General features: G+C 41.7%; 1 protein-coding gene across 3 annotated transcripts in view; it reads right to left on the bottom strand.

The window, feature by feature from the left end:
• The window catches only part of LOC124267527, a 31,196-nt gene extending 13,317 nt beyond the window's left edge, over positions 1-17,879 (bottom strand). For 2 of the 3 annotated variants that reach the window (XM_046702453.1, XM_046702451.1), the window contains exons 1-8: positions 17,755-17,878; positions 12,081-12,462; positions 8,895-10,346; positions 7,886-7,965; positions 6,598-6,828; positions 2,744-2,962; positions 1,328-1,382; positions 231-298 (exon numbers count right to left, since the gene is read on the bottom strand). In XM_046702453.1, the coding sequence (XP_046558409.1) occupies positions 231-298; positions 1,328-1,382; positions 2,744-2,962; positions 6,598-6,828; positions 7,886-7,965; positions 8,895-10,346; positions 12,081-12,447 (2,472 nt within the window). In that variant the 5' untranslated portion in view covers positions 12,448-12,462; positions 17,755-17,878. Of the gene's footprint in view, positions 1-230; positions 299-1,327; positions 1,383-2,743; positions 2,963-6,597; positions 6,829-7,885; positions 7,966-8,894; positions 10,347-12,080; positions 12,463-17,274; positions 17,340-17,754 lie in introns of all 3 variants that reach the window. The other variant, XM_046702452.1, reaches the window with a different exon arrangement.
• Positions 17,880-24,480: the final 6,601 nt, after the last annotated feature.

The raw sequence follows: 24,480 nt of genomic DNA, 5'->3' as shown, positions 1-24,480 counted from the left end.
GGTCAGCTGCAAAATATTAACTAATATTGTAAGTTTAACACACACCGAGTGAGTGAGTGAGTATAGGTTTACGCCGCATTTAGCAATATTTCAGCAATATCACGGCGGGGGACACCCGCCAAGCTTCACACATTGAACCCATGTGGGGAATCGATCCCGGGTCTTCGGCGCGACGATCGGACCCTTTAACCACTCAGCTACCCCACCGCCCCTTAACAGAGAGAACATACCATGGTTTTGGACAGCTCGCCGACTTTGACTGTAATCTCGACACCCGTGACATCTCCATCACCAACATCTGAATACAGACATCTACATAAGTCTCTAATATACTGATAAGTACGGGCTGTATACATAAACTGAAAGTATACACTTCAATCAATGTTGTATAGAAAGCTTCAAACATTCCCAAAACGTTAAAGTTGTACAGTAGACAGGTGGAGGAAATTTGACGCAGCAATAACAAATATAATACCATACGTTTTCAGCTGAACAATTGACTAGCCTTTGCGTGTGTGTATGATGCATGGGTGCCACCGATGGGGCAGAATACGCTGAACTTTACGCGAACACCTGATATCATCACTGTTTTGATAGAGATTCTTAAACACATGCTTATGATGAGGTCGGAATTGTACAATGGCCAACATATACGTTTGCTACTGTTTCACACGTTTGTTTTTGTGTAATTAAAGGGAGCGAAACTAACAATTGTACTCAATTAACGGAGTTGGGCAACCTTTTAGTGGAGATTTCTTGTGGGTGTGTATTTTCGTTTATATTTATTGGCTGAAACATCGCCGAAACACTTAACTTACGGTCCATAAACACAAGTATTATGCCTGTATTAAATACATTGCAATGTAATAACAGTACATGTATTTTGTTTATTTCATTTTTAGCCGCCTCAAACACGAGCACGTTCTCATTTCCCGGTAGTGTATCGGGCCCGTAAGTAGGTCACGACACTTCCCGAGACCTTAGTACTTTCGGTGACAAACAACGTTTCATATCCTTTCGAATGGTCTCATGGTTGTCAGTTGACTGTAAGGAACCAATAATCCTTGCAGGAATAACAAATTTCCGATCTAACTATCCCTAAATTAGCCAACTATTACGACTGTGAACAGCTGTGACAGCCAAGCACGCCAATTGAGCCGGGAATCAGCTTAGTACCGGCAGTAGCACATCGCGAGACTTACAGGCCCTATAGTAACCCTCTCCGTGAGTCACGCGTACAAACATGTGATCCTTTTCAAACAAACAGAAATCTGGACCAAATAAGTACACAGGCATTTCGAATCGAAATAGTATCATTGAGTCCTACCCTTCGACCGTTTAACTGTTCCAAGGAGCCTGTTGTTTCTCTCATTCTCAAATATCTGAAACCAACAAAATGTGTCGTTAAAACGTTCACACAAGAAGATTTACTAATTATTTGCACAATAACTAACGACAACTCCTTCAGTTTTATTATTGCACTTTATACTGAAAACTTAAAACGTTAACTTCTACCAACTAATACCACTGCTGCTATTGTTACTATTACTACTACCATGAGTAGTAGTAGTAGTAGTGGTGGTGGTAGTAGTAGTGGTGGCGGTAGTGGTGGTGGTGGTGGTTGTGGTGGTGGTGGTAGTAGTAGAAGTGGTGGTGATGGTGATGGTGGTGGTAGTAGTAGAAGTGGTGGTAGTGGTGGTGGTGGTGGTGGTTGTGGTAGTGGTGGTGGTGGTAGTAGTAGAAGTGGTGGTGGTGGTGGTGGTGGTAGGAGTAGAAGTGGTGGTGGTGGTGGTGATGGTGGTGGTGATGGTGGTGGTGATGATGGTGGTGGTGGTGGTGGTGGTGGTGGTGGTAGTAGTAGGAGTGGTGGCGGTGGTGGTGGTTGTGGTAGTGGTGGTGGTGGTGGTAGTAGTAAAAGTAGTGGTGGTGGTGGTAGTGGTGGAGGTCGTGGTGGTGGTAGTAGTAGTAGTGGTGGTGGTGGTGGTAGTGGTGGTGGTGGTGGTGGTAGTGGTGGTGGTGGTGGGTGTGGTTGTTGTTGTTGTTGTGGTGGTGGTGGTAGTAGTAGTGGTGGTGGCGGCAGTAGTAGTGGTTTTGGTTGTGGTTGTGGTTGTGGTGGTGGTGGTGGTGGTGGTGGTGGTGGTGGTGGTGGTGGTGGTGGTGATGGTGGTGGTTGTGGTGGTTGTGGTTGTGGTTGTGGTGGTAGTAGTAGTGGTGGTGGTGGTAGTAGTAGAAGTGGTGGTAGTGGTGGTGGTGGTGGTGGTGGTGGTGGTGGTGGTGGTGGTGGTGGTGGTGGTGGTGGTGGTGGTGGTGGTGGTGGTGGTGGTGGTGATGGTTGTGGTTGTGGTTGTGGTTGTGGTTGTGGTTGTGGTGGTGGTGGTAGTAGTAGTGGTGGTGGTGGTAGTAGTGGTGGTGGTGGTGGTAGTAGTAGAAGTGGTGGTGGTTGTGGTGGTGGTTGTGGTGGTAGTGGTGGTGGTGGTGGTGGTGGTAGTAGTAGTAGTGGTGGTGGTGGTGGTGGTGGTGGTAGTCGTCGTAGCAGTTGTTGTTGTGGTAGTTGTTATTGTGGTAGTAGTAATGATATTCGCGGCAGTAGGATGTTTCTTTCTGCTTTAGTCTTACATTAAAATGTTAGCTCTGACATTATCGAGATATAACTTCACAGCAGTGTTAAGCCTAATCAATTATTCTTAATGTTCCACCACCAACTGCAATGTCTCCAAGACAGACGGTTATGTCTCACTAGTACCTTATATATCTTTTCTTCTGTGCCGTAGACCAGGATATTTATTTCCTGTAAGCCACTCTTGGTTGTCCTTTCAAACAAGGAGAATGCATCGAACAGAGCTTTGGCAGCTAAATGAGGAGGGTATCCGAGTCGACCGCAACCCATCGTCGGGAACGCTATGCTAGTGTAGTTGGAGACGTTGGCCGTTTCAAGGCAAGACAAAACTGCTTTCTGGAAGACCTACAGGTAAAAAAACACATTTGAAGAAGCATGTTGGTAGAGAGGCTCCTTGTCTAAACCTCCTATAGAAGAAAGTAGTGCATGCCTTTGTTGTGAAAATGCAACTATACTCTTCAAATAAAAAAGAAATTTGGACTCGTGTAGCTGCGGAAAAAACAATACAAATATACTCTTTCTTTCCAAAAACGTCATCTTTGAGTGAAAACGTCATCTTTGTAAACAGCGCCAAAACGCGGCAATGTTGACTTTTTCCCCTTGTTTTAGAAGCGTTTGAAGAAATATTCGCCAAAACGTCACCATGAAAACATGCAAAGCAAACTGCACGTGCAAGTAAGCGGAAAAACATGCGGTATTGACCACTATAAAAAGGCAAACGGTGTGTTTAAGTTTGTCATTCGTTTTTCCTGGAAAAGAGGAAATCATCCTGCCTCATCTGAATACCGCCAATCGAAACATCAACATGAAGCTGGGGAGTCGCAGTCTGCAATTGCCCGACATTTCAACGTTCATCAGAGCACCATATCTTGCCTGTGACCTACTAAGAGTCACCACCCAAGTCCAGGACCGCAAAATCCGGGCTGCTCACTTGCGTCATCGTCTTGTCACAGCCGTGGAGACTGCACAACGCATCCCTGGTTTGAGAAGAATTTCCCACCAAACTGTCAGAAATCGATTGCATAAAGTGGGGATTCGACCAAGAAGGCCAGTTGTCGCCCCTGTTTTGAGAGACTTCCATCGACGCAATCGCTTGTAGTGGTATCGTAAAGTCCGGAACTGGAACCTTAGAAACTGGAGTCTGGCTCAGTGATGAATCACGATTTCTTCTTCACCGGCGTGTTTACCGATGAACGTTTTGCCCCTAATTGCATTCGACAGGTCGACAGATTCGGTGGAGAAAGTATCATGGTGTGAGGAGCGATATCCAGCACACAAAGATCTGATTTAGTGGTGGGTCATGTGAATTTGACAGCAAATCGGTACATCAACGAAGTCCTTGCACGTCACATAATTCCGACTGTGGACCGAAATAATTGCTCTTAAACTTAAAATAAATGGCTTATACGTTTCTTTTTTCTTTCTTTTTTGAAGAGTGTATTTGGTATGAAACAGTAAGTGTTGTTATTCTACCAGCATGGTGGTTCTACCACTCACTGATAACAGGGATGACGGTGAATTGAGGCGCGGATTCACCTGGCTGTACGACTTTCATAAAACTCATCTCTTGCATTCCTAAGCTTTTCCGGAAACCATTGATTGCGGGTTGGAGTCGCCCTGAATCTATTCATGTCTAGATAACATTTCAACAAATTTGCAATCGTCTACAATCGACGTCAGTTTTTTTTCCATTCAATATACAACTGAAAGGACACCTTTGCCACATACTCATACATTGACGGGTTTGAAAACACGCGTTTCAAATACATAAATTGCAGTCCTTTTCTCTTATACGAGGGACAGTCAAAAAGTAGTGAGCCTGACCTAGTAAATGATACAAATGCAGCTGTTCTTATGTTTTATTTTTCTACATATTATCTGTCAACCTCAAGCAAATTGGTTTTGCTACGTTTCAGCCTTACGATCCCCATTTTGTTTGAAATTTTATCTTGGTACCCCCAAAAAGCGCAAAATCTGGAATAAATGCACCACAAACTTCAGGTAACAAAATATGCAAGAAACATTTTGTGTGTTTGAGATAGGTAGACGTCCGCTAGAATCAAACTTAGATATTAAAGTGGATAAAAAAGCAATTTGAAAGTACAATCGCTTGTTAAAGTGATTCCCCTTTCATGTTTACTGAAACAGCTTGTTTTGGAGACACTACCCACCCCCGTTCAGACGACGATTTCATAAGGACATAACTTATTCTAATGTTTTGACTTTTTCACACATGATGCTAAAGGTTCAAAGTAAATACTGAATGGTCACACAAGTGTCAACTCTCTGTATATTGTAAACAGGGCCAGCTTGAATATCTAGACACAATGTTTTTGAAAGACTAAAATGGGTGTGTCCTTAAAAAAACAGCCCTGTCTAAACATAAATCAAGCAATCCAAATCTTTGAATGTTGATTATGACGGGAAGTCATCCAATACTATACTAACATATTTTATACGACATTATCTACGGCATACCATTATCCAAGAGGTACTAAATGACGGATCGTTTTTCATTTTCTGCATTTTTTCTAGAAATATTATACCCCAATGTGTTGTGATGACTAATATCTCGTTAATCACATTACCCACATATGTGAAATTTTTTATACGACTTTGCTAATGATTCCTACAAACTAAAATGGAAGCTTTTCAAACATTGGACATTGAGAATATAGTTAGGCTACGTACTTTTTGACCGACCCTCGTATGTATCTCACCTAAGTCACATGTATTCACATTCCATTCCACCCAACTCATTTGACCTGATCTCACCACATTCATTTCACCTCTTTTCACCTTGACTGCAAAATATGTTTTTAAGTGTACTATGCACATCTGAATAATTTGCATAGCAATATGTACTATCCACATCTCAGTAACGTGTATCCAGGTGTATTATTCGTAAATGAAAAACTTGTATCCAGGTGTATTATGAACACATGAATAAGTTGTATCCAGATGTACTATCCACATCTGAATAACTTGTATCCAGGTGTATTATGAACATATGAATAACTTGTATCAAGCTGCACTATCCACACATGAATAACTTGTATCCAGATGTATTATGAACACAGGAATAACTTGTATCCAGGTGCACTATCTACACATGAATAACTTGTATCCAGGTGCACTATCCACACATGAATAACTTGTATCCAGGTGTATTATGAACACATGAATAACCTGTATCCAGGTGCACTATCCACACATGAATAACTTGTATCCAGGTGTATGATGAACACATGAATAACGTGTATCCACGTGTATTATGCACACATAAATAACATGTATCCAGGTGCACTAGCTATCCACATATGAATAACTTGTATCCAGGTGTACTATCCACACATGAATAACTTGTATCCAGGTGCACTATCCACATGTGAATAACTTGTATCCAGGTGCACTATCCACACATGAATAAGTTGTATCCAGGTGTATTATGAACACATGAATAACGTGTATCCACGTGTATTATGCACACATGAATAACTTGTATCCAGGTGTATTATGAACATATGAATAACTTGCATCCAGGTGCACTATCCACACATGAATAACTTGTATCCAGGTGTATTATGAACACATGAACAACGTGTATCCACGTGTATTATGCACACATAAATAACTTGTATCCAGGTGCACTAGCTATCCACATATGAATAACTTGTATCCAGGTGTACTATCCACACATGAATAACTTGTATCCAGGTGCACTTTCCACATGTGAATAACTTGTATCCAGGTGTATTATGAACACATGAATAACCTTTATCCAAAATTGAAATCCACACCTCAAATTCTGTTGCATATACGACGCACAGTTGGTAATATTATCTTTCTAGCGCCCGTTCCATGAAGCGACTTTTGCACTATCATAACTCCCAGACATTAATTTACGAAAGGTTAGAGAACCGTATGGATACTGTGAAACGTTGACAGTTTTCTGGTCAAAAGGCCCAAACTCAGCTTACCTTAATGTTCCCCTTCACCGTGTCCCAGGCAGGAAGACAGCAATTGAAGACACTTTTGCACCTAAGATTTCCGCCTGACGTCACAGTAAGTTGCCCGTATGCCACGCCTTTAGAAACCTTCTTCTTGTATTCCTTCTGAAGGCCGGCACCTGCCGCCACCGATACTGCTTTTATTAGTGTTCCATCCTTATATGTAGGGTTCTTACTGGCGGACGTCACGATCACATCCACCTGGACACAAATGACATAAGTAGAGGTTAGTTCTCGGAGCTGTATTAGCATTAGCGACTTACGACTAAACCTACGACTGCCTAAGAGGCATTGTTAAGGTGTCTTAAACTTACCACGTCATAGTACCTACAACATCTATCTTAGTTGAGTTTTATTCCCGACAGAGGGAAAATAAGTTGGGTGTTTCTCAACAGCCGGTTCAGTCTTCAGCAACCAATGCTTGACGTTAGACACAACTAACGGGATCGGAGGATCAGGCTTGGTGTCTCTTACGACAAGCTTGCATTTGCTGAAGATCGATTCTTACCCGGATCTTTACGGATCCGAGGGATGATGGCACTAGCATGCATGCACGGACAGTCACCAAGCTTGTTAATTCCGTTGGGTCATTCGACAATCAGTATCTGCTGTACCCGGAAATCCTCACAGAGTTATTCGTGTGATGCACCTTATCGCAGTTTCAGCAACAAACATCATGGGTGTTTTGTCGCTTTGAACAATATTTCCATTCTGCTAGATGTGGAAGGAATGTCGTAAAGGATGTGCGATTATGTTTAGTCATTTAAGACGGTGCTAAAATACTGAGAATCTGGAATTCGAACTCACGATATGCCTGACTGTCTTAAAAAAGTCATCCCGCAGAGTGAATCATGGCCCCTCGGTTGACTGGGTTAACCGTATCAAAGCAAATATCAGATTATATTTTGCAGCAAGAACTGCGAAACGTACAACAGCATGGAATGTTAACAGAATTTCACGCCCGTGAAGATCCGGTATTAGAATTGGTCTTCAGCAACCCATGCTTGTCTTACAGGCGACTAACAGGATCGGGTGGACAGGCTCACTTACTTGGTTGACATCGTAGATCGATGCTCTTGCTGTTGATCACTGGATTGTCTGGTCAGACTCGATTATTTACAGACCGCCGACATATAGCAGGAATATTGCTGTTCGGCATGAAGCAGCAAACCAACCACCTGAAAGAACTGCATCATGTTCCATGCTGTAGCAGTGTGTTGATTGAAACCGAACCTGGAATCAAGTTACAAATACTCACAAGTTGTTTGGTGATATCCCCTTTGACAACTGTCACCTTGGCCTTCAAAACGTTTCCAATTTCCTCATTAGACCTTGAACCTAGAAAAAAAACATGACCATGTCAGCTAATATCACATATTATTCGTGAAAATGTCAGCCTAGGATCCAATGATAATGTTTTTGCACGTATACTTGGTAATCCGGGATATGTTGAACAAATGTGTTTGAGACGAGTACAAAGAATTTGGGCAAAACCCATGTGGAGGGTGGAGGGATGGGGTGGGGGATGTTCGCATGTCATCATGTATTTCTTTGTATGTTTGTTTGTTGTTCAACGTCAACCTCAGCACTGTTCCAGCTATACGATCGAGGTCTGTAAATAATCGAGTCTGAACCAGACAATCCAGTGATTGACATAATGGACATCGATCCACGCCCTTGGGATACAATGACCCGCATCAACCAAATCAGTGAGCCTGACCACCCCACCCGGTTAGTCGTCTCTTTCGACAAGCATTGGTTGCTATAGACTACTTCTAACTCGCATCTTCACGGGTGTGGACATATTACTACATGTCGTCCGCCACCCGCAATGGTTCCCCAGTGCCATGGGGTTAATTGTCAGTCGCAGCTCAAGATGCTGGTCTGAGAGCTCCTCCCCCATGACCTAGGGTTTACCAAAGTGTATATATATGAACGTGTATTTCATTTTGGGACTTTCTCCGAGATAAGGTTGAATTATTCGATTCGATTCTCAGGATAACCTTAGATGTTAACAATCACTCACTCAGTCGAATAACCATGATATGTGTCAGACAATTCACTCACACAGTTGAATAACGATATTTGTAAGACAATTCACTCTCTCTCTCTCTCTCTCTCTCTCTCTCTCTCTCTCTCTCTCTCTCTCTCTCTCTCTCTCTCTCTCTTTTCTTTCTCTCTCTCTCTCCTTATCTCTTTCTCTCTCTCTCTCTCTGATGAAAGATATGTTTAAGACAGCTTTACACAAAGATATCAAATATACTTACCTATAGGAGGCGTATCTTCCTCAATATCTATTACACAAGCATGTGCATCTTCAGCCACCTTCATCATGTTGTTCCCTGATGGGGACTTGAGAAATTCCACAGCACCCGGTTTATCCAAACTGGAATACTTCACGACAACGTCATCACTCAACGACTGCAACTCGCCTATGGCACTGCTAAGCTGTGATTTTGGTCCAACAACCTTCACCAAGAAAGAGGCATGATCAAAAGAAACATCCACCTCATATTTGGCCTTAATAGTTTCAATGGAAGCAGAACAACAGCGGGTAATGGCAAGGAATATCCCTCTCTCGAAGATGAGTTTCCTCTCGTACATACTGCTTCTTTCAGCCGCTTCTTTCAACATCTTCATGACAGTCTCCTGAACCTCAGCAGCACAGGCCATAACGGCAGGTTCGTCTTCGTTTAATCTGTCGATGATAAACGGCTCTTTAACTCTCTGGTGTATGTCCTCGATGAGCGTCTTCCATTTTCCCCGTGTTAACATGTCCGTCTTCAGGTAGGTCACCTTCACCGACTCGATGATCGTTGTGGATGCAGCCGAGGCCGTCGCCGAATCGCCCGCGTGAATCCAAAGTTCGCCCGAGAGAACCTCGATCACTGCACGCAGATCCTTGGCCGCGAATTTGCCCCGAATGTAATTTTGGAATTCCACACGAGTGAACGCGAACAGCAAAATCTTATGCACGTTCGGGAGAGTTGAACTCCGAACCTTTTTAAGGGTTTCTTCAATTTTAATCCTTGCATTCATTATGTCTGTTCCTTGACCAGATATGGTAACCTTTCCACCTTCTGCGTTGATCTCTACAGTAAGACCCAGGTATTTATTTTCCAGAAAGACCGAACACTCGATGATCTGCAAATACTTGAACTGCCATGGTTTCAGTTCTGTAACGACTAGCTTCTGTTGAGCAACTGGAAGCATTTCTTTGTCTATGTCCCCTTCGACCTTCCGAACTAGTTCCGTGATGTTCTCAGCTACCTGATGTACATGCGTATGAGACCCAACCAGGGTAACCAGATCGTTGGACAGCGTAATACTCATTTCTTCTGGGTTAGGATTTTGTATTGGGAACTCGGAATTCTTTATTTTGGCACATGTCCTTGGCATAAGTGGAACCTTCAACACCAGGATGTCGTCAAGGAAACCCTTTATTGCTGACTCAGCACTTTCTCTCCACAACTGTATGTCTAGCTGAGATGAAATTCGCGGGCCTTCCTTTGTTTCCAGTGCAACAATGCGGTCGGCTGTTACGTTGGCCCACTGTATAGCTGCTCGGTGTTTCTTGAGGATATCTGTCAGCCTCTTCCTACAAGTATCGGACTGTTTAAGGTGGGATAGCTTATTGCTATCCTCGTTATGCATGACAAGCATAGTCACTGGTTCGTACTCTGTCGGGACATCTGCGTCTGCCTGGTGTTCATTTGTAACTGAAAATGGAGCATATGCTCAATAAATTTCTGCTTAATTTAAGTTGTTTGTTCGGTTGTTTTCTTTTGTTATTTAATGACGACTACATTCTATTTCAATCGAAGCTGGACCAGACAATCAGGTGATTGACTTTGCTAGCATCGATCTATGCAACCAGGATACGATGAGATTCGCCAGAGCTGGTACGTTCAAGAAGGACAAGTTTTATTGATAGACAACTTCTTTATTACAAGAGATGCGATGTTTCGGTCTGGATGTTAACATTGTTACCAAGCAAGCGTTATCATCACTTATCATTGTAAAGCTAATCGATGATCATTATTTCACTTATAGTGAGCGAGTAAATGTTGCATGAAGCCGCATCAGGAATTTTGCAGCTATTGGCGCCTAGTAGGGGTGACTATTGAGGGTGAAACAACTATTGCGATAGCGAGAGTCTATTGCGACCAACTATTGCAATACTATTGCAATAGCTTTTTCTCTCCTTGAATTGTCTCATTTGAAGTAATTTCCCAAATGAATATATAGTTGATATGAAATACTAACAAGTTGAAGTAGTTTCAGTCTCTTTTAATAACTGACAAGAAACTTCAAACCCAGATCAAGTTTGTTTAAGAGGTAACAGAGGCGGGAAACTGTAACTCAAAGTGAACAAATCTGGTACTTCCTGTATTTTGCGCTGCGCATTTATCAACGAAAGTGAATTACTAAACTATCGATAGTCACACATACTATCGATGCATCGATAGTTTTCGTTTCTACCATCGATTATTTGCTATCGGAGACTCAACAATTGGAATCCATCGATAGTTCGATGTAACGTTACATCCCTAGCGGCTACTATGACTGTACGGTGAAATCTATGCCTCATAATCGTTACCTGAATAAGGGTTATACTGTGTTGTTCAAAGAAGCTAAATAGCTAGATTAATAAGGTATCCGAGGTTAAGCTTACATACATTTGGTTTGGACTATGTTTGGGAAAAACAAGCAGTTTCTTATCCAAGGCTTTTTAACACTGAATTTGTATAACGATGAAAGTATATTCATGAACAAGAAAGGAATTCAGAATAGCCCTAAAATGTATACCTATTTCTTATTTAAACTGAATTTCTGTGTTGAACCGCATTTACATATTTTTGATAAATGTGTAGTCTCGCTGTGGTTCTCGTAGAGTCCATATTGAAGTGGGCAGATATCAAAGATTCTGTAACCTCTGGTGCATGTCCTTTTCTCTTTGTTTATAAAATATATAATAGTCTTCTAATATAATCTACATACAAGGAAAATACCATGTCCATCCTGCATTGAATATTATTAACGTACCGATGCCAATATGCCGTGATGAAATCATGAAAAAACATTCATTATATAAACTGACTTACAAAAGAAAGTACACACCTGGTGTCTTGGGATTATTTGAAAAGTGTTGTTATTTTGACTGGCAATGTCGCAATTGGGCACGATATATGGGGTGTTTTGGCAACATATTAGGAAAGTCTGTGACATATATCACTGTAAAAACTCTTTTGAAAACATTTACGTCGCATTTTGGAAAGTAATCCAAAAGCACCGGGTGTGTACTTTCTTTTGTTTGTCAGTTTACACCCCATGCACCAATATCAGGAGCTCTGTCATCTGTGGACCTGAATACCTAAATGTACTATTGGCCGATGGTCTACAATGCGCAATAAATCACGAATTTTCTAATGAAATATTGATACAGCGCTCACCCTTTGGTTTGGCACCAAGTCTTGGAGGAGGCAATGGGGGTGGCGTGTTTTGCTGGATCTTCTCACTGATCTGCGATATCCTCATGCTCTGCACCATGTTCTTCATATCTTCCCTGAAGCAGTCTTTGAGACATGTTTTAAAGGACAAATATGGGGATTCCTCATCCTGTTTGGGTTCCTTGCGCATATCCTCTTCTTCTTCATCTTCTTCACCACTAATTCGTTCATAAACAGTGTGAGGCTTTTCAGGCAATAGTTCTTTTTCCTTTACCAAGCTTAGTATGGCTCTACTGAATACATCTACACCAATCGTATCTGTCTCAGGTTCTGTTTCAGAACGGTCAGTATCTGCTGGTTCCGCCATCATAGTCGAGCTTTTTTTCTGTCAAATTTTGTTAAAAACAAATATCGTAAATTTTGTACAGAGTATTACTTAGATTGAGGAAACAACAAAACAACAAAATGCCCTATCGACCCCTCTTTCATATATATAGGTAACAGCAAAATGTGTGTTAATGAAGAAGGAGGATTCGAGTGTTCATAGACGATTCATATTGTCGGGCCAGGACAATAATACCATTATCAATACCACTATTATAATATGATAATACCACTATTCAACCCATAAACTATATGGACTGATTGGTATCTTCCCATAAGACAGGCCTCCCAAAAGACAGACCGCTTAAAACAACACATTTTATGTTTGGTTGTATAAGGCTTAATTAAGCTGTACCCTGCAGATTATCACTAAGGGATTATCTGGAGAGAAAATCGTGGATCCCTAACAAGCAACAGTTGTCATACGGCTTGACTGAAAGCTGATCTGGACGTCATTGTTCCCTGACAGCGTGAGACGTTGTTTGTCGCCTTCAGACTTGACTCTTATCATTTATTCATACATACCTATAACTCGAACACATACCAGATATTAACCAGACTGAACAGTTCAGGAGATACATACCAGTCAATGTTGTATGTAAGATACTGGCGAACCCAGGCACTATGTAAGATAATTACCATCAGTGATGTATGTAAGATACCGGCCAACCCAGGCACTATGTCAGATAATTACCATCAGTATTGTATGTAAGATACCTGCCAACCCAGGCACTATGTAAGATAATTACCATCAGTGTTGTATGTAAGATACCGGCAAACCCAGACACTATGTAACATAATTACCATCAGTATTGTATGTAAGATACTGGTGAACCCAGGCACTATGTAAGATAATTACCATCAGTGCTGTATGTCCTTTTCTCTTTGTTTGCAAAAGAAACGTCAGTTTGTAATTTCCATCGCAGATACTGGTCAACCCAGGCACTATGTAAGTTAATATCCATCAGTGATGTATGTAAGATACTGGTCAACCAAGGCACTATGTAAGATAATTACCATCAGGGATGTATGCAAGATACCGACAAACCCAGGTACTATGTAAGATAATTACCATCAGTGTTGTATGCAAGAGACCGCCTCCGTGGTGTAGTGGTTAGAGCGTCCGCCCGGAGAGCGGAAGGTCGCGGGTTCGATCCCCGACCGCGTCATACCAAAAGACGTTAAAATATGGTACTTGTTGGTCCCTGCCTGGCGCTCGGCATGAATGGGTACAACATTGACTGGTCGGCTCGGAGTCAGTATAATGTGTCTGAGTGGGGTATTCATGCTTCACTGCGGCATGGTATCTCAGTGAGCTAGCACTATAAAACCAGCTTAAGTCTGGGCTAGTACAAGCAGCCGCACATACACATACACACGCATGCACGTCGTCATATGAGCGAAATATTCTCAAGCACGACGTTAAACCCAATATCACCTCACCTTGTATGCAAGATACTGGCCAACCATGACACTATGTAAGATAATTACCATCAGTGTTGTATGTAAGATACCAGCCAACCGAGACACTATGGAAGATAATTACCATCAGTTTTGTATGTAACATACCGGCCAACCCAGGCACGATGTAAGATGATTACCATCACTGTTGTATGTAAGATACCGACCAGCCCATGCACTATGTAAGATAATTACTATCAGTGTTGTATGTAAGATACCAGCCAACCAAGACACTATGGAATATAATCACCATCAGTGCTGTATGTAAGATACCGACCAACCCAGGCACGATGTAAGATAATTACCATCAGTGTTGTATGTAAGATACCAGCCAACCCAGACACTATGTAAGATAATTACCATCAGTGTTGTATGTAAGATACCTGCCAACCCATGCACTATGTAAGATAATTACCATCAGTGTTGTATGTAAGATACTGGCCAACCCATGCACTATGTAAGATAATTACCATCAGTGTTGTATGTAAGATACCAGCCAACCCAGGCACTATAAATGTGAGAAAATTACCATCAGTGTTGTATGTAAGAAGCCGGCCAACCCAGACACTTTGTAAGATGATTACCATCAGTGTTGAATGTAAGATACTGGCCAACCCAGACACTATGTAAGATAGTTAACATCAGTGTTGTATGTAAGATATCGGCCAACCCAGACACTATGTAAGATAATTAACATCAGTGTTGTATGTAAGATACTGGCCTACCCAGACACTATGTAAGATAATTACCATCAGTGTTGTATGTAAGATACTGGTGAACCCAGACACTATGTAAGATAATTACCATCAGTGTTGTATGTAAGATACCAGCCAACCCAGGTACGATGTAAGATAATTACCATCTGTTTTGTATGTAAGATACCGACCAACCCAGGCACGATGTAAGATAATTGCCATCAGTGTTGTATGTAAGATACTGGCCAACCCAGATACTATGTAAGATAATTACCATCAGTATTGTATGTAAGATACCTGCCAACCTAGGCACTATGTAAGATAATTACCATAAGTGTTGTATGTAAGATACCGGCAAACCCAGACACTATGTCAGATAATTACCATCAGTGTTGTATGTAAGATACCTGCCAACCCAGGCACTGTGTAAGATAATTACCGTCAGTGATGTATGTAAGATACTGGCCAACCAAGGCACTATGTAAGATAATTACCATCAGGGATGTATGCAAGATACTGGCAAACCCAGGTACTATGTAAGATAATTACCATCACTGTTGTATGTAACATACCGGCCAACCAAGATACCGGCCATGTAAGATACCAGCCAACCAAGACACTATGTAAGATAATTACCATCAGTGTTGTATGTAAGATACCGACCAACCCAGGCACGATGTAAGATAATTACCATCAGTGTTGTATGTAAGATACCGGCCAACCCAGACACTATGTAAGATAATTACCATCAGTGTTGTATGTAAGATACTGGCCAACCCAGACACTATGTAAGATAATTACCATCAGTGTTGTATGTAAGATACCGACCAACCCGTGCACTATGTAAGATGATTACCATCAGTGTTGTATGTAAGATACCGGCCACCCCGGCACGATGTAAGATGATTACCATCATAGGTGTTTCTAAGATTCTCATTAACACGCACACTGTGCCGAATAATTACCATCCAATGTTGTGTGTAGGATGCTCACCAACCGCTGTTGTAGAGAAAATATGAGTTACTTCATACACAATGTAATATACTAACAAACCGGAACTGTTAGTTACACAGAAAAACGAACTGTCAAGTACTCGCCACACCGATATGTATGTCAGATAAAACAAGAACGGTATGTAAGATACTCACCAACCCGAACTGTATAGAGAACACTCACCAACCCGATCTGTATATAAGATACCCACCAACCCGATCTGTGCGTAAGATACTCACCAACCCGAACTGTATAGAGAACACTCACCAACCCGATCTGTATATAAGATACCCACCAACCCGATCTGTGTGTAAGATACTCACCAACCCGAACTGTATAGAGAACACTCACCAACCCGAACTGTATAGAGAACATTCACCAACCCGATCTGTATATAAGATACCCACCAACCCGATCTGTGCGTAAGATACTCACCAACCCGAACTGTATAGAGAACACTCACCAACCCGAACTGTATAGAGAACACTCACCAACCCGATCTGTATATAAGATACCCACCAACCCGATCTGTGCGTAAGATACTCGCCAACCCGAACTGTATAGAGAACACTCACCAACCCGAACTGTATAGAGAACATTCACCAACCCGATCTGTATATAAGATACCCACCAACCCGATCTGTGTGTAAGATACTCACCAACCCGAACTGTATAGAGAACACTCACCAACCCGAACTGTATAGAGAACATTCACCAACCCGATCTGTATATAAGATACCCACCAACCCGATCTGTGCGTAAGATACTCACCAACCCGAACTGTATAGAGAACACTCACCAACCCGAACTGTATAGAGAACACTCACCAACCCGATCTGTATATAAGATACCCACCAACCCGATCTGTGTGTAAGATACTCACCAACCCGAACTGTATAGAGAACACTCACCAACCCGAACTGTATAGAGAACACTCACCAACCCGATCTGTATATAAGATACCCACCAACCCGATCTGTGTGTAAGATACTCACCAACCCGAACTGTACAGAGAACACTCACCAACCCGATCTGTATATAAGATACCCACCAACCCGATCTGTGCGTAAGATACTCACCAACCCGAACTGTATAGAGAACACTCACCAACCCGAACTGTATAGAGAACACTCACCAACCCGATCTGTATATAAGATACCCACCAACCCGATCTGTGCGTAAGATACTCACCAACCCGAACTGTATAGAGAACACTCACCAACCCGAACTGTATAGAGAACACTCACCAACCCGATCTGTATATAAGATACCCACCAACCCGATCTGTGCGTAAGATACTCACCAACCCGAACTGTATAGAGAACACTCACCAACCCGAACTGTATAGAGAACATTCACCAACCCGATCTGTATATAAGATACCCACCAACCCGATCTGTGCGTAAGATACTCACCAACCCGAACTGTATAGAGAACACTCACCAACCCGATCTGTATATAAGATACCCACCAACCTGATCTGTGTGTATACTCGCCAACCCGAACAGTATAGAGAACACTCAACAACCCGATCTGTGAATACGATACTCGCCAACCCGATCTGTGTGTAAGATACTCACCAACCCGAACTGTATAGAGAACACTCACCAACCCGATCTGTGTGTAAGATACTCACCAACCCGATCTGTGTGTAAGATACTCACCAACCCGAACTGTATAGAGAACACTCACCAACCCGATCTGTAAATACGATACTCGCCAACCCGATCTGTGTGTAAGATACTCCCCAACCCGAACTGTATAGAAAACACTCACTAGTTACCCAACGCTGTTATCTAAATTTAGACACAGTGAAATAAAACCTCGACTTTTCACCGCACAGAAGCAATCCCTCATTCGCGCTTCAAAGCAGTACAACGAAACAATAACATCGCATACCGAAAATCCCAGTAGCTAAACAGCTATGACAGTGGACCACAATGAAATCCCCATCACGACGACTGCACAGTACAAAGTTCAGTCAGTAGCCATTGATCAATGGGGGTTTAGAAAGCGGTACTTACACAGTCCCAATTGGTTCATATAGCTTTGAATGTTCGCATGAAGTCATATAGTGAATATGCTAGAACTACAGCCATAAATCGCGGACACTTCCTGCACTATTACTGAAAACAGTATCTTACCTCTCTCCCACGTAACACTGTATCACTGTATGAGAGTTGTAATCTACATAGTCAACTTGTAGATATATATGTCAACGAGCAACTGCATGCCCCGTGTCTTCAATGACAATGACAGCTGATACACTTCCTTGTTACCGCCTGCTCCGTCTCGGTGACTATTAACTATATATATTGGGTAAACCAGAGCCCGAAATAGATACTGCGTTCTGTTGAACAGGTTTTCATTGTAGGATAATTAATATCAACCATGCTTGCTGTCCCTAATATCTACATGGATAACACTTGACATATGACATAAAACATACAAGGCTGAGAGACAGGTATTTCTTGGTCAAAATTAATACGTTATTAAGTGTTTATTTACATCTGGCTAGCTATTCTCGAAACGGTCGTAGCACTACGAACTTCTGAAGCCCATTATTAACATATTGGCTACGTTCAAAGTGAAGAATTCTTAGGGCTACGAACGTTTCGAGAATAAGGGCCCAGGAAAATAAGTATCATATTAGTCTGCTCAAGAGATTTGCAGCTGTGGATCAGTGGTGATTTTCGTCAAGTATCTACGTCTAGCACGTCTAATGTTTACGTCTGGCATCTATGTCTTGGATCTTTGTCTGGCATTTCTGACTATCATTTACAGTTGTCCAGCGTCTTCTCAAAGCATCCATGTCTAACTTCAATGTCGGACATTAAAGCCTGGCATTTACCTCTAGCCCTGTCTTCATTGACGACCAGCATCTCCGATTGACATACTGAGAGAATCAAATGAAGGAACACAGGAAAATTCAAGCGTTCCTTTAATGCTTTCCAGTTTTTATCACCAGCTTTGAATAGCGCTGTGGGGGAAAACGATAATAAATATAGGAACGATGCCATGAAGTGGCGTTCCCTTATTTGATTCCCTCAGTATATTTACTTACAGCATCTATGTCTAGGATATTCGCCCTATATCTATTTCTAGCCTCAGCGGCTAGAATCCCTGCCCAGAATCAACTTCTAGCATCTGCGACCCAATAATCTTCACTCAAGTAGCTTAAGAGTGAGTGAGTGCGGTCCTTCGTTTGAATTTTTCTTTTTTCTTTTTTGGGGGGGGGTGGGTGGGGTGCACAGCTTTATGTTAAACAGCAATACGGCGTAGTTTAATGCGCAAAAACGTTAAAAGGCTTCGTGAATGTTTGCCCACTTATTAGAGAAAACACGGTACGTTGTTTTTAACACTGTTGTGAACAGCCTTCTGACACATAGACAGGACGTGTCAGCTTAGTGTGGGAGTAAAGCCTAGTGTGTTGCAGTTCTCCGACGTTTACGAAGATTCGAACCCAAGATCGCATAGGTTTGTGGGTATATGTGTTGGTTGGTTGGTTGGTTGTTTAACGCCGCACTCAGCAGTATTCCAGCTGTATGACGGCGGTCTGTAAATAATCGAGTCTGGACCAGACAATCTAGTGATCAACAGCAGTAGCAAAGATTTAGCATCGATCTACGCAACTGGGATACGATGGCATGTCTCAACCAAGTCAGCGAGTCTGACCGCCCCATCCCGTTGGTCGCCTCTTACAACAGTCATGGGTTACTGAAGACCAGTTCTAACCCGGATCTTCTCGGGTTATATGTGTATGTGCGCACTGGAAACTCCCAACCAGGACAAACATACATCCTTTTCGCTAGACTTGACTGACTGAGTTTGGTTTTACGCCGCTTTTAGCAATATTCCAGCAACATCACGGCGGGGGACACCAGAAATGGGCTTCACACATTGTACCCATGTGGGGATTCGAACCCGGGTCTTCGGCGTGACGAGCCAACGCTTAACCACTTGGCTACCCCACCGCTCCCGCTAGACTTGAACAGGAATCATAACAACAAAACCAACATCCGTAAAACTTGACATTGCAGAGCTGTCCTTTTTCACCGTGTGTGTGCGTTTGTGCGTGTCCGTGCGCCTGTGTGTGCAGCTTCATTGTGACACGTTAAGAAATATATATATAATTCTTAAATCATATATCAGATATATAGATGGTAGATTGATAGATAGATTGATAGATGGATGGATGATGGACAGGTGGATGGATGGATGGATAGATGGAAAGATAGATAGCCGATTGAATACAACCAGTCACGAAACTATTTTAACGTGTGTCACCGATACTGAAACCAGCAGGTAACAATTACTATCTGACAGGTGAAGGCCGTGTAGATATGCCGAGATATTCAAGTGCAACACATGTCAGGCCACGTCGCACATACTCTACCCACTTCAACGAGGAATAGTGAGTGAGTTTAGTTTTTCGCGGCATTCAGCAATATTCCAGCTATATGGCGACGGTTTGTAAATAAAAGGGGGGAGGGGGGTTCATTGATTTTTTACATAACATGCAGGGGGGTCATCTATTTTCTACATAAATCTTAGGGGGAGGCATTCATATTGTACATGCATCTCCATAAATATCATCATCACCCCACACCCCTAGCCATAAATTATGAAAGGTGCCTTATATCACAATTTTCATTATCTTGCCTTCACATGTGTTTGTAAGGTCTGCTCCCTGTGTCCCGGGATATGCTCATTTTTCAGCAAACAGTTGGAATTATCTCTTTTTGATAGTAAATCATTAACGCAAAATTATGATATAGTCATAGCTATACAATGTTCAATATAAAGTTTGCTACTTTTTTACACTTCTGTTTTTGTATAAACCGAGTTAAACCAGCAATTGTAGTAAGATAAAGAAGATGTGCAACCTTAATAATGTTTTAGTAGTTATGTTTCGTCACCGAAACTTGTATATGTAGTATATATGGAAAACCCGGAACCCAGTCCTTTCCATATCCTTTTCATTGTTTCATTGTTCAAATGAACCTTGTCTTATTCTTATCAAACCATAGACGTAGACACATGTTCACGATGACTTTAGTTGCAGCTCTAATTAAATTAATCTTTCGTATTTGTTCTGACTCACCATTTATGTTATCACAGATAGTAGGAGAAGCATGAATAACATGAGTCGACTGGTGTAACTATACCCATATTCTTGTTGTCGTGTCATGGTGTATATGTATATGTTTAGCTGCATCCGAATACTTGTATCGTATTTACTAATGATGTTATAGATGATATTCTAGATATATGAATTAATGGTTATACATACGTGTAAGTGTGCTTGTCGTATCGTTGTAAATACGACAACACAGGGGGTGTAGCTTTCTGTCGTTTATTCTCCGTGCCGGAACCCAAATACCATCCCTCGCCCCTGACCCTGTCGGGTCATCAGCCGGTCATCCCGGGACTGCCTACTTTGTTACACTATTCATTACTTACGTTTCATTTACAACATCTATAATAAACACACTTAGATGGACATCCCCAGTGTTGTCGTATGTACAACATCTATATTAAACACACTTAGATGGACATCCCAGTGTTGTCGTATTTACAACAACTATAATAAGCACACTTAGATGGACATACCCGGTGTTGTCGTATTTACAACAACTATAATAAGCACACTTAGATGTACATACCCGGTGTTGTCGTATTTACAACAACTATAATAAGCACACTTAGATGGACATCCCCAGTGTTGTCGTATTTACAACAACTATAATAAGCACACTTAGATGTACATATAATAAGCATTTACAACAACTTAATAAGCACACTTAGATGGACATACCCGGTGTATTTACAACAACTATAATAAGCCCGGTGTGTTGTCGTATTTACAACAACTATAATAAGCACACTTAGATGGACATTTACCCGGTGTTGTCGTATAATAAGCACACTTAGATGTATTGATACCCGGTGTTGTCGTATTTACAACAACTATAATAAGCACACTTAGATGGACATACCCGGTGTTGTCGTATTTACAACTATAATAAGCTATAATAAGTCGTATTTACACACTTAGATGGTGTTGTGTACATACCCGGTGTTGTCGTATTTACAACAACTATAATAAGCACACTTAGATGGACATCCCAGTGTTGTCGTATTTACAACAACTATAATAAGCACACTTAGATGGACATAAGCACACTTAGATGTACATACCCGATGTACATACCCGTTGTCGTATTTACAACGATACGATAAGCACACTTACAATACTTACATGTATGTACACATAACCATTAATTCATATATCTATAATATCATATTTAGCATCACTACGATACTTACCAACTCGAAAACATTCACAGGAAGACAATTATAAGTTTTAACTGGACAATGTTGTTGTTTTTTACTCAGAATGCATACTACATGCAACTATGTTTACAAGACAGTGTATCATGGTTTTGCATTTTGAACCCTCTCGCTTGGTGGACGAATCTTCACGGTCTCGTGTGGGTTGTTTAGGGTAGGCCTGGTGACGGATGTATTTTGCTCATGACGGAGACAAAGCTCAGAAAGTAGTCCACAAGGTGAGTGAGTGAGTTTAGTTTTACGCCGCACTCAGCAATATTCCACCTATATGGCGGCGGTCTGTAAATAATCGAGTCTGGACCAGACAATCCTGAAATTATCAGCATGAACATCGATCTACGCAACTGGGATACGGTGACATGTGTCAACCAAGCCAGCGAGCCTGATCACCCTGTCCCCTCAGTCGCCACCTACGACAAGCATGTGTTACTGAAGATCAGTTCTAACCCGGATCTTCACGGGTCAGTCCACGAGGTAGTGTTATGCTGTAACATAGCAAACAATGAACAAAAACGGTTTGAGATTATCAATATTTGTTTGCTTTGCCTACTGTAAACATGTTTTGACATTTTATTTCTCGATTACATAGAAATTGAAATAAATCACCAGAAATAAAACAGGACGGAAGGACAATGGTTGCCAAACCGGTTGCTCAGAGCGTCACTATTTCCTGTTTGTATCCAAACAATAATAATAATAGTCCATTTATATTGCGCGTTTATCCATGCACATTGCATGCTCAAAGCGCTGACATATTACCCCTGGGCAACCAGCACAGAACACTCCATGTGGAGAATACAACCGGTCGCCTGTCAGGCGTTCAAGGTTCAAATTCAGTCTACCTTCGTATCATACCAGGTACCCAATTTTACTGCTGGGTGGACAGAGGCAATTTTGAACAAACTCACTTGCCTAAGGTGAGACCACATGCATCACATGTGCTTCGTTGTGGGGCAGGATAGACTCACAACTAGTCTCTGAAATGAACATATTTTACTGAAAAAAGTTCATAGTAAAAGAAACTATAATATAATGAAAAGGAGCCCTGAGATTTTCTTCATTTTCAGAAAGCTGAGGAAATCTAAACTTGTCACATTTTCTAGACTTGCGTGGGCTTTCTTGGATATTTGCTTCAGGGTGTGGACGACAGACTAGGGGTAGGACTGAAATACTAGAAACTGAAGCTGCCAAACACCGTCACCCATCCGAGGACTCTCCGCGACTATCGTTGCTTAATTTCAACTCATTGTGACCTGAGCTCTACGCACATGACCACACACCGCCACAACAATCACATGTATAGATGGTGTTATCCACTTACCAGAGAGAGAGAGAGAGAGAGAGAGAGAGAGAGAGAGAGAGAGAGAGAGAGAGAGAGAGAGAGAGAGAGAGAGAGAGAGAGAGAGAGAGAGAGAGAGAGAGAGAGGGAGAGAGAGAGAGAAAGTTTAGACTCACGTGTATCATTCGCTATATCTCTAAGGTTAATATTACATGTGACAAAGATGGATTTTTAACAATACCAGCTTGAAGCATATCATAACAACATTAACTTGAATTGTATCGACATGGATCTGGCATCCAGAAAATAAAGAAAATTCCGGCATTGTTAATGCAAGTTGAGCTACGTTTTGGGGATGAAATTTTCAACAACAAAACCCCCAAAAGCCATTGCGTTTATTCGTTGCGTAACCTCATGCCAATGATCTTTTGAATTTGACAGCTTGTTTTACAATACCTTTGCAAGCTTAATCAGTAAAAGATGGGAACATCATGACTTATTCCGTTAAGATAACATGGCTTAACTTTTTTCATACTTTTTCTATAGTGAGGTGTATATATCGATTCAACAAAACACCCAGGGACGTAAGACATGCGGGTTTTACATCGCCTCAGCAGCTTTGAATTCAGCCAAATATTTTATGGGTGCTTTTTCAAATTTCAGTTGCTCACTCAGTTTTCGATTGGTTTGATTTGATTGTTGTTTTACGCCGCACTCAGCAATATTCCAGCTATATGGCGGCGGTCTGTAAATAAACCAGTGATCAACAGCATGAGCATCACTCTATGCAATTGGGATACAATGACAAGTCAGCCAAGTCAGCAAGCCTGACCACCCGATCCCGTTAGTCGTCTCTTACGACAAGCATAGGTAACTGAAGACCAATTTTAACCTGGAGCTTCACGATTGCGTAACCTGTAGACAAATGGTATAAATACAACATAGCCATGCCTTACCATGAGAAATATGTATTTATTTCACAGACATTTCATCAACTTTAAACACAGTAACAAATAATTGTAAGGCAATCCCCATGTAACAAAAAGATAACACCCCAATTATTCATTCAAATACATGCTGCGTTTTACAATTAACTGTTAAATCCAGTAGGCCGCAATTACACAATCTTTGCCACTTTCGGCTAAGAAGTTGGTTTAGGTGCCTTTGTTTTGTGTCCTTTGAACTATAAGTAGTCCCTCAATGCAGACAGACTGACCCGATTAACATCAAGCGAGGT

This window comes from Haliotis rubra, unplaced genomic scaffold (assembly GCF_003918875.1).
Source record: "Haliotis rubra isolate DU_JTF1 unplaced genomic scaffold, ASM391887v1 Scf1319, whole genome shotgun sequence".
NCBI classification, from domain to species: domain Eukaryota; kingdom Metazoa; phylum Mollusca; class Gastropoda; order Lepetellida; family Haliotidae; genus Haliotis; species Haliotis rubra.
Note: the sequence above shows the minus strand (reverse complement) of the source record. Positions and strands in the feature narration are given on the sequence as shown.